Raw genomic sequence first — 11,141 nt, 5'->3', positions numbered from 1 at the left:
GCCTGCTAACGGCCTGTCACCCCATTGGACGGTCTCGGGAAGGGAAACCCACCCGTCGCCCACGGCGCCCTCAGCCCCCAGGGAAGCGGGAAACTTTCCCTAGGGGGGGCTGGCTGGCCTCGCGGAGCTCCAGCCCAGCGCCCGGCGGTCCCAGGGGGCTCTGGCAGGGCCGGGCAGGGCCGCCCACCCCCAGGGACGAAGGGCGGACGGGGAGGCTCCGCTGAGGACAGGGTCTTCCGAAAGGCCCACCAGCCACTGACCTGGGAGGGCCGGGCCGGTGGGCTCCGGGGGAGGGTGGAGGCTGGCCGCCAAGGCCTCTGGGTAGGCCCCTGCGTTCTGCTGGGCTCCCCCACGCCCAGGAGCATAGGCCCTGTGAGCCGCTCGGCTCGGGAGATGCAGCCGGCCAGGCGCCGTGTCTGGCGGGAGGGTCACACGCCCAGGCCTCACGGGCCCCACACGCAAAGGCGGCTGCTGGGGCTGCCGGGCTGCTGGGGCTACGCTGAGCGTCACCGAGGTGACGTCCAGGAGGTTTTATTGCGTTCATAAGGCTAGGAGTGGTCAAGACAGCGTCGTGGGGAGGGGCGGAGAGTGACCGGCCGTGATGTTATGGCTTCATCTTGTGCTTCCAGCCCTGCCTTGAAAGTCAGCGATGGCTTCCACAGAGCGGGAGAGACCCCGAGACATCAAAGGAGAGGGAAAATTATAAGCTTGACTTATCTTTAATGTTATACATCAAAATGGGGCCCCTGTGATAGGCGGCTGGTGCATAAACAAGGCGGCAGCTTTTGTCTTGGTTGGATTTAAATGGAAAGTCCCCCTAGATATTAATATGTGGACTTCATTTGTTAGCCTGCTAAGTCAGGGACTTATAACAAAAGCTTTGTAAACAAAAGATTAAACTGAATCGAGCTTTAGAAAATGAAAGGAAAACAAGAGTCTAGTAATCACAGATCAGGCCGGGCTGCTCAGATTGGAATCAGCGCCGGCTGCTGGAGTGGAAAATGTTTAATTGAACTATTTCATTACGTGGAAGTCTGTGTCCCCCTTGCAGAATCCAAACTGTGGGGGGCAGAGAACATTTTCTCCTCCCCTAGACACAGGGTCCTGTGAGGACGAGACCCCAAGCCGGAGAGACCGGCCCCCTCCCCTGCCCTCTCCCCTTCCCCACTTCCGATGGGCAAGGCACCGCCCCCCCACACACCTGTCAGCCTTGCCACGGCACCTTTGGGGCTCCCAGATGGCCCTTCCCGGAGCACTGTAAGCCCCACACCAGAGGCCCCTGGCCGTGAGCCCCACGCGCTCCTCACCTTGGGTAACCTTTCGGGGTCCCCGGGGTGTCTCGGGATCACTTTCTGCAACCGCTGAAAGCCGTAGTCGATGGTGGGTTCATTGAGGGCTGCAAGAGGACGCAGAGAAGCGGGTGAGGTCAGCAGCGCACACGCCCATTCCCGCGGACCAGGGAGGGCGGCACACCACGGCGAGGCCCGGGTCCCGCACAGAACGGCCGTGATTATTCCTGATCTATAATTAGACTGGAAGAAAGTCAAAGGGTCACTCAATATATCGTGGGGCGAGCCGTGGGAAGAGGCAGCCCCGGCACCCTCGCCCGCGTCTCCGCGCCTCGCCCCCGGCCGGGACCGACAGGCGCTGGCGCCGGTGACATATGTCCCGCTCCCGCTGCCGCAGATTTATCCGTGGCCCCTTTCCGCCGAGCGTACTGGCGGGCACATGGCGGGCGACGCACACTTCTTCTTCCGGACCTTTAATAATCTGTGAATGGCCGAGTGCAAGCTGATGCAGGACACGGTCACTCCGCCAGCTCTCGGAATTGCCGGCCACAAATAGCAATTAATCTTTTTATCCCTCAAATTGTAATTTTGACTATGAACTGTGCACGGCCATAAATCAGCCGCCCGCGCGGGGGACAGTGCATGAATCACGCGGCCGGCCCGCGTGCACACGCCTGTGTAACAAGCTGCCCGGGTCCTACCAGACCGAGCCCCGAGGCCGCGACGTGGGCGCCGGCGAGGGGACTCATTAGGGCGCATTAGTGCCCAATGTAGATATTGTTTTCTGCGCAGCAACGTGGCGGAGCCTGGCGCGACATAAATCAGGGGCTTTTCTGAGACTAATAAGACCTGGGCCATCTATTCATTACCCGGCCGCCACCTGGACCATCACTCATTAGTCAGCACCTAATTTCATGATTAACGCCCCAGCTCGGCGGGCGTGTGGTGCACAGAGTCCAGCTCCCGCCATGCCCAGGGCCGCCTGGGCCCTCGCCGCCCGCGGCCGCCTGCCCACGCACCCGTGGGCCACGCGGCCGCCGGGCGAGGCCCCCGGCATGATCTGACATTCCATCATACGTCCCGGAGACAAAGGTCCACACCGGAATGTGAAGTAAGACATTTTCTTGTTAATAAAGCATTGATCCGGCATATTGATCCCGCGTGACACGGCTCCCGCCGCCCGCCGGCCCCCGTGCTCCCTCCGCAAGCGGGAAAGCGCTTCAGAACACTCGCAGGTGCCCGGGCACCACCACTGCCTCCCTGGGATGTAAATTCTATACGTGCAAAACCACTTCATAATCAAACCATTAATCATCGGAAGCTGTCGGCAGTGACTCGGGGGATAATTTGTCATGTCTCTGCCCGGGCCAGGGCCAGGGTGTCAGGCAGAGAGCACCGAGTGGGCAGCGGGGCGGGCGGGCTGACCTCCCCGGTGCTGGCCGGTGTCCGGCCAGGCTGAGCCGCCCTGGGCCTTCTGGGCCGGGCCGTGCGCGGCGGCTGCGGGCCCTCCTGTCCTCTCCCCCAGCTAATCACCATGACGGTTTGACTTAATGAGTCGCCTGATGGAGGGTGAGCAGGAAAGATAGATGGGCAGCCCCTATTGATCGCACGCAGACGCCTGACAGGTGACAGGCGCCTCCCGCAAGCTTCCTGGGGCCTCGTGACTTGGAATGACCAGCCCGGCCCCCTGCCCCAGGGCCCTCAGCCCCGAGAGCCCCACTGGGCACAGCTGCAAAGGCCAGCGAAGGCCAGCGCTCCACGGAGGGGTCAGGAGGACCCAACGGTCACACCCGTGCCAAGCGGGGTGCTCGTGACGACGGCAGGGAGTGACCCCCTCCCGCCCGCGCACCCCTGGCTCACCCCAGTCCTGGCCACTGGGCCCCTGAGGCGGGGGAGAGGCCTCCTCCCCCAGGCCCCCAGGACACCTGCCGTCTTCCCGTGTCACACAGAACCCCTCGTCGGGGGGGGGCCTCTCCCCGGCCCCCCAGCAGGCCCCGAGCCGGGGGAGGAACAGGGGCCCCTCGGCGTGCCGGGTTTCCAGGGCGAAGGCCAGCCAGGGCACGGTACTGGCACGTCCAGCCACAAAGCCCCGAGCCAGGCCAATCAATACCACTTTCCTGTTTTAGAACTGGGTAATTATGAGGGGGAGAGATTGCCTGACCTTTCACCTGCACTGCATTACTTTGCTGATATTAAGATAAATTGCCTGATTTTGGGTAAACATATGCTGCAATTCAAACTGTCAGCCCTGGTTTGCTCAGGGATAATTTGTATTGATCTCCCGGCTTCTTCCCGATTTTGCTTACTGACCTCGTGGATAATTAGAGAAGGGCGCCTTTGGGTGAGCCCGAGTCGGGGATGAAGGAGAAATATGAAGAAGAAGAAAGCGGATTTGTGTTATGTTAATGCTGGTGGGTCCTCCTGCACATTCGCCCATCTGTCAGCAAGGGAAAGCGGGGAATTAATGGACTCGGTTCCGGAGCGATTTATTCCAGGGAATTATTTAGCGGTATGCTTGGACTCTGAATATGTGTCACTGGGTTAAATTAATTTAAACTCTGCCTTAAACACCACAAAAACAAATGTTATTTTCTGCTGAAAGGGGAAAAAAATGAGACCCTTTTCAAAACGTACCGCAAGCTCCCCTCACCCCCAGGCTCCCCCCACCCCGGAATCCGAGAGGGTGAGCTCTGTGACGAACGGCCCCACCCCAAAAGTAATTAGGGCTCATCGCTTGTTCTGAATTCAGATCTGGTACCGATAGGCTGCTGGTATAAAGGAGATGGATGTATGTGCAAAATTATATCATTTAAGATATGTCAGATTATAAGGCTGTTGTATCAAAAGTCATAAAACAAATCTCCCTTGTGAAATATCTCTTTATTAACCGTGCCATAAGATATTAACATTCCTCATTTAGTGGAGGGCCTTTTATCTGTTTCAAATACATTATTCGTCCTTTTAGAGATAAACTGTATTAATATCCATTTGAGTAGGCTACCGCGGCCTAATGCATAGTAATTTTTGTTGGAGAGCTTTTATTTTAGAATAAGAAAATTACACAGCAATAAAACCTGAATGAATCAGAAGCTAGAATAGCTGGGAATCGCATTCCATGCCAAATGGGGCCGGCAATCAGGCCGCCTGTGAGAGACCAGATATCCACTCTCGCCCACAGCCGGCCTCCAGCGCGGGGCCGACAAATGGAGGCTGACAGGGCCGCGGAGACGCCTCACTTCCTCCGGCCGGGGGCGGCGGGGGCGGGCGCGTGTTTGGCTACTTGGGCGCGGGCTGGGCTAATCTCGTTAGGCCCGAGTGCGAGAGCCTGACAGAAGCAGCTTTCTACATATTCCAGCCGCGCCGGGTCCGGGGGGATTAATCATACAACAATTGACGACATTTTCACAGTCTGTGATGTCAGTCCGCGTGGCAGCTGGCCCTTCCCGGGACCCCCGCGGTCCCGAGTCCCCACAAGTCTTGACCCCCTTCGCCAGCTCCCCCTGCCCCGAGGTCTGTGCCCAGCTCGACACCCCCAGTTGCAAGCCGGGATTTCAGTGGGCCGGGAGAGTGAGTCTGCTGAGGCAGAACCTCGGGCAGAGGTGCCGACCCGAAACCAACCCCAGACCAGAAGCTCCGTCTGGGCTCTGTCGACAGGGAGGAGCCAAGTGCCGGGTCTCGACCCCAGTTCATCCCCGCCCCCGTTTACTAAGCAGCTACTACATGCCTGGGGCTCGCGGGCGTGAGCTGCCTGCGGGACCCACAGGACCCCGAGCCCCACCCGGCCCGGAGGCCTCTGACCACAAGTGGGGGTCGGGGGGCTGGATGGAGAAGGAAGGAGGAAGGAGCCCCAGCCCCCCCAACTGAGCCCAACCTCGATGGCGCCCTCCCCCGCCGGGCGAGCAGGTCTGCAGTCACAAGGCAACCGGGCAGGTAGCACAGCAGCCGCCGTCAGCACCACGCTCCCCGCCAGCAAGGAACAGCGGCAAGAAGTTCCAGGTCTGGCACAAATTTCCTTCTGCCTGAAAACCCTGCCTGCAACAATAAAAACAGGAAGACATTCATCTGCCCCCTCCAGCTGCTGGCTACGGCGGGTAAATGAGTTCCAGTTTCATTTCAATAATGATCATCTTCCTGTAACTTCCCAATCATGCATTTGTCATAATGCAGTAATTTTCTAGCTACAAACAGATCCTCATAATGAGGCAGTTTTTCACATTAGCAACATAACTACATAATAGGAGCATCTGCAGTTCCTTTTCCGAGGGACAAGGACGCCTCCCATCACGGCGACGGGGACCGTTAAGGAAGATATAGTATATTCGTGACGAGGAGGCCCACGCCCAGCCCGGCGGGCCGCACGCCTTCAGTGTGCCTGAATGAACACAGGTTGTAATGTGTAAAAATTAAATAAAGTAAAATTAAATTGCTCGATACAAAGACATCCCTCTAGAGGGTGTTAGTGATTTCAGTGACAAAGTGCTATTTGCTGACAAGTAGTTTACACATTAACCAGCTGAATCCAAGGGGGAAAAATGCCAATAGCAATTATATCACCTTGAGGTTATTAAATGTCCCACTGATAAGTAACTAGGTGAACTTGACCAGGTGATAAAGACCGCTGTGAGCAGTGATTGCGTGGTGAAGGATGGTGCTCCGTCCCGCTGTTCCTCCAGATAGCTTTTCCTTCCAAAATGACTATATAAAAAGTTGCATTAAAAATGTGGAGCCACTGAGGACAAAATGGGTGTTTAGCTCCCCGAGAGCCCCGGGCCCCCGCCCCCCCGCCCCGCACCTCCTCCTCCCCGCCTCAAAAACATCACACACGTCTGCAGAGGCCGGGCTGCCCTTCTCAGGCTTTAAAATGATGCTAAGTTCCCCACTTTATCATCCACCGTCTCCTCCAAGTGCATTCCATCTATAAGAAATTCAGATGCTCGGGAAATTAAAATTTCAAAGATCTGCTGCAAAAAAAAAAAATCAATGGGGCAAGATCAATGCTCATAGAAATTTCATGAACTTTGAACTGATCCGAGCCCCGTGATGAGAGGTGGCTGACGGCTGCTGGCGCGGGCGGGAAGGGCCCGCGCGGAGGCGGCCCAGTGCAGATGGGTTTCTGCTTCATATTTTGTCTGACAAAAAATTAATTTTTAGTCTATTTCAGTAACAAGCAAAAACGGGGGGAAACCTGCCTTCCCGCGGCCGCCCACCCGCCGAGCCTAATGCACTGCACATTAACGCGGCCGCGGAATGAAATCGGTTCCTGTGCAGCCGATTGCAGGTGCAAATTAATATTGTAAAATGAAGATCAATACATGGACAGGGCCGGATCAATGGTGGCTAAATTATTGCTGCATTTTCCTCCTCATTCAAGATGAGTTGTGTTTTCCTCTCAAAGTCAATACTTTGCAGCTTTTCTCATTAATTTCTCAATAAATTTGGCAATGAATTTCAATCACAGAACGCGGCAGGGCGAGCTGGGCGGGCAGAGGGGTGCGGTCAGCGGCGCCCCCGCCCCCAGACCTCGCCCTGGGCTGCGCAGCCTAGCCTCAGGGCGGCCGCAGGACCGGGACGTGACAACACGGTTACCTGGTTACCCGGATGACCCCTCGCCGGCCGCACCGGACAGCAGCATTCGAGGACGCCAGGCTACTTCTGTCCACAGACCTCCCAGGGCCGAGGGGCCCTCACTGCCACAGCCTGAGAGTGACCACAGCTACCCCCGGGCTCCATCTGGGCCAGGACACCCGCTCAGGGTCCCCAGCCACGCCGAGTCCAGCAGCAGCCCTGAACATGGGGGTTGCAAAGGGCCCCTCGCTTGGCAGGTATCAGAGGGGGTCTGAGCCAGGCCGTGAATCAGAGAGGGTCTCTGTGCCGAGCCCAGGGCACCCAGCAGGCCCAGACACGCCTGCAGAGGCCCTGGGCGGGCAGTCGTCTCCTCTGGCAGGACAGCGGACAGGGTGTGTCCAGCCTTCCTCGAAGCCCCCGGGTCCGTCATGGCTGGTGACCACGCAGGCGCCGTGGGAACCGGGTCAGGCTGTGTGCCGGTAGGCACTGCACACGGGCTGCACACGGGCTGCACACGGGCTCCGTGGACAGGAAGTGCCCTGCGGAAGGAGATCTGGGGGGTGGGGGGGCTCCCTGGTGGGAGACGCCCTGCGTGCGGGTCCCAGGCTCGCCTGAGGAGGCACCGCGAGGGCTCGTGACTGGTGGGGGGTGGGGGCGGGGAAGGGTCTCCGAGGTGCCGTGTGCGGCTCCCCTGCCAGCCCCAGCCCCAGCCTGGCCTCAGCTGGCCCTTTGGGGGGGGGGCCACACCTGTCTGTGCTCGGGACCCCGCCAGCGGGGCTTGGGGGACCCCATGGGGTGCCGGGACCACCCCGGCTGCCACGGCAAGGCGGCAGCTCTAGCCGCAGTGCTCCGGCTCCAGCCCCTGCTGCCCTTAAACTTGCAGCTAAAGCAGGCGCTTGAGGCAGAGAGACGAGCCCGCGAGGCCGACCCCGTCCGGCCTGGGCCTCCTGCCGCCAAGACAATCAGGCCCTGGCGGTGCCCGGCCGGCCCCGACCTTCCCTCCTGCCTCTCTGTCCTTGGCCTCCTCCCCCGGTGAGGCCCCGGCACAGCGGCCTGGACACACCGCTCACCCCCGCCACCCCGGGGCCCTGAACTCGGCATTTCTCAGACCAGGCCAGTGGTGGGGCCGGGCTCGGGGTCCGCGGACAGCAGCAGCTGTGAGTGGCCCCCGGAACCCGCCTCCTTCCCTTCACAAGACCCCGGGGCCAGACGCGGTGGGGGCCCCCCCTCTCTGAGCGGCCCCCGGCTGGCACCAGGGGAGCCCGAACCTGGACACAAGCCCCTGTCCCGCCTGGCCTCCCGCGGCCGTGCCTCTGGGAGCTCATGCCCCGGGAAGGGAAGGGCCACGCGTGTGGCCTGTGGGTGGACCCGGGGCGGCCACACGGGTGAGAGCTGCCCCTGAGCTCCCGGGTGGACGGGGCTGGGTGGGGAGGCCACTGCCCCCAGCTGCTGGCCGAGTCCCCCACTCGGCCGGAAGGGCGTCCTGCCCGCTGGACACAGGCCGGGCTGCTTAGAGGCCCCTGCAGCCCCCCACCCGGAGCCGCGGCGGCCGGGCAAGGCACTGTTGGGTGCCCGTCCTGAGATGGGGGTCCGGGCCAGGGATGTGGCTGAGCCTGGACTAGCGGCTGGCCTGAGCGTGGGGGGCTGGGGGTGCAGGCCTTCCCCCTGCCTTCCCCTGGGCTGCTCGGGGTAGGGGACAGGGACGGTGGCTGGCGCCCGCCCGTCCATCCCCCTCCACCGCCCGTCCACCCCCCTCCACCGTCCGTCCAACCCCCTCCACCACCCGCCCGCCCCTGCCTCCACTCAGCCTCCTTGGCCTGGTTCTCAGTGGCCGTCAGAGGCGGGGGGGCTCCAAGGGGTCTGCTTTGCTCTTCTGTGCAGGGGACAGAAGGAAGGGCGGCCCACAGGGTCAGGCAGGGGTGGCACAGAAGGGGTCAGAGCACTCCTAGCCTGGGGCAGCTTCTAGAAACTTCCAGCAGAGGTGACTGACGCCAGGTGGGCGGGCCCTGCAGCAGCTGAGACCTTGTCCTTCAGCGTCATCGGGCTGTGCTGGCCCACGGGGCGGCCACTGCGCCCCCTGCCATCACCTGCCCACACGAGCCGAGGCCACGGGAGGGGCCCTCCTGGGGGACTGGCGGGGCCCGGCCAGACTCCGTCCTCGAGGCCAGAAGCTCAGGGCCGGAGGACGACCCCCCGCCTCAGCCCCTCCGCAGCCGCATGTCCCAGAGCAGGTGCTGAGAAGCCCGCGGGCTGGCGGCTGGTGGCGCCCGGGCAGGGGGCAGAGGCCTGGGGCACTCGGGATAGCCTGCGTGTCCCCGGGCCCCGCTGCCCCTGCCCCCGTCCGGCCAGGCCCCCTGCACGCTCGCCCAGCTGGGCACCTGCCAGGGACACCTGTGAGCCCGGGCCAGCCCGCGGGCGGGCAGGAGGGTCAGCCCGCGCCCCCTCGGCCCGGCCGTGTGCCGCCGAGACCCGGCGACTCTTTTGTCCTTTGGGCGAGATGGATGACTCCCCGCTCTCACACCCAAGTCGATACCTTCACCTTGACACGGAAAGTTTGTGATTTATCAGGGGGCCCCCTCCTGGGCTCTCTCGGCGGCCAGCCGGAGCCAGGGGGGCGCAGGAGCAGACTTCGGTCAGAGCCCCTTGGAAAACGACCACGGCCCGTCTCGTGACAGACAAATGTGTCTTGTTAGCAACTGCCCAAAAGCGCTTGACTTGTACTAATAACAGAAAGGCCGGGCTGGTCACCACGGGTCCAAAGACGGAGCACCCTGTCACCAGTCGGGGTGGGAAATTAGCAAATAATGTTCTTTTCCTTGATAAATGGGTGACAGCTCCCTCTCACCAATCATTTTTAACATTTTGATGCATGTCTATGATCCCGCTGGAGGAGCAGGGAAGTTTACTGGCCTCAATTTCCGGATGATGAATGGAACTCTCTAAATGTGCGATTTCTGTATGAGGTATAGTTCATTTTAAGCAATTCCGGTAAATGGGTGTCACTGATTAGGACAAATAGTCTACTTGTACCAGAGCACAAACCCCGTGTCTCCTGCTGCCCCTGAGAGACGGAGGGAGAGACGGCCCGCCCGGACCCTGCAGCCCCCACACAGGCACACCCACCACCACGGCCGGGGCCAGGGAGGGCCGGGCGCCCGCCCACCCAGGGCCCCACGGAGCCGGGGACCGGGAGCCCAAAGCTCAGCACAGCTCCTGCTGGAGGGTGCCTGCCGCAGGCAACGGGGAACTACCTGGCTGGCACGGAGACCCCCGCCCCGGAGCCCGGGAGGGGCCTGGCTGGCACAGAGACCCCCGCCCCGGAGCCCGGGAGGGGCCTGGCTGGCACGGAGACCCCCGCCCCGGAGCCCGGGAGGGGCCTGGCTGGCACGGAGACCCCCACCCCGGAGCCCGGGAGGGGCCTGGCTGGCATGGAGACCCCCGCCCCGGAGCCTGGGAGGGGCCTGGCTGGCACGGAGACCCCCGCCCCGGAGCCCGGGAGGGGCCTGGCTGGCACGGAGACCCCCGCCCTGGAGGGGCCTGGCTGGCACGGAGACCCCTGCCCCGGAGCCCGGGAGGGGCCTGGCTGGCACGGAGACCCCTGCCCCAGAGCTCGGGAGACATTCTCTGAGCCACTGACCCGGGGCTCGCTCCGGAGAGGCCAGGAGTGTCCTGGTGGGGCCCTGCTCTGTCCTTGGGGCTGGCCTCACCCCCAAGCCCGGGTGTCTCTCTCCAGGGGCGTGGGGCACCCCAGCCGGCTGTGGCCCCAGAGCAGTGCAGGAGGGGCAGGGAGGGCCGAGGGCCCTGCTGGCAGGCGGGGGGGAGGGTGGGGCCCAGGGCTCAGTGCCCCGGACTCTCCACCACGCCGCGGGGGCAGCCCTGGACTGTCTGCAGAGTGAGGCCAGCACGACTGGCCTCAAGCTGGGGCCTGGGGCGGGTGGGCACTGACGGCCTGCCAGGTCCCTGCCGCGGGCACAGACCCCTCGGAGAGGCGGGATGGGGAGGGCACACCGTGCCCGCGTGCCAGCCCCTCGGTACAGCCCTGCCAACACCGGCCCCGTCAGCGGGAGCACCCACTGCCCCAGAGGAGCACGCCCAGCCCACGCCCGCCCCCCGCCAGCACCGGTCTCTGGAACGAGCGGCCAGTGCGGCAACCTCACGCCCGAGACCTTGGGCCTGTGACCTCGGGCCTGCGACCTTGGGCCTGTGACCTTGGGCCTGCTGGAGGGCCCCTGGGACAGGTGTCGGGGGTAGTTTGGGGGGCCTTGGGGGGATTTTTTTGGTTTTTTG

At 62.2% G+C, this 11,141-nt stretch overlaps 1 protein-coding gene across 6 annotated transcripts in view; it reads right to left on the bottom strand.

The window, feature by feature from the left end:
* Window positions 1-11,141, bottom strand: part of EBF3 (EBF transcription factor 3) — a 94,040-nt gene that overhangs the window by 7,686 nt on the left and 75,213 nt on the right. For all 6 annotated transcript variants that reach the window (XM_055119512.1, XM_055119508.1, XM_055119507.1 and 3 more), the window contains exon 11: window positions 1,308-1,396. In XM_055119512.1, coding sequence (XP_054975487.1) covers window positions 1,308-1,396 — 89 coding nt within the window. The remainder of the gene's footprint in view (window positions 1-1,307; window positions 1,397-11,141) is intronic.

The sequence above is a fragment of the Sorex araneus genome, chromosome 11, assembly GCF_027595985.1.
Source record: "Sorex araneus isolate mSorAra2 chromosome 11, mSorAra2.pri, whole genome shotgun sequence".
Classification (NCBI taxonomy): Eukaryota; Metazoa; Chordata; class Mammalia; order Eulipotyphla; family Soricidae; genus Sorex; species Sorex araneus.
Note: the sequence above shows the minus strand (reverse complement) of the source record. Positions and strands in the feature narration are given on the sequence as shown.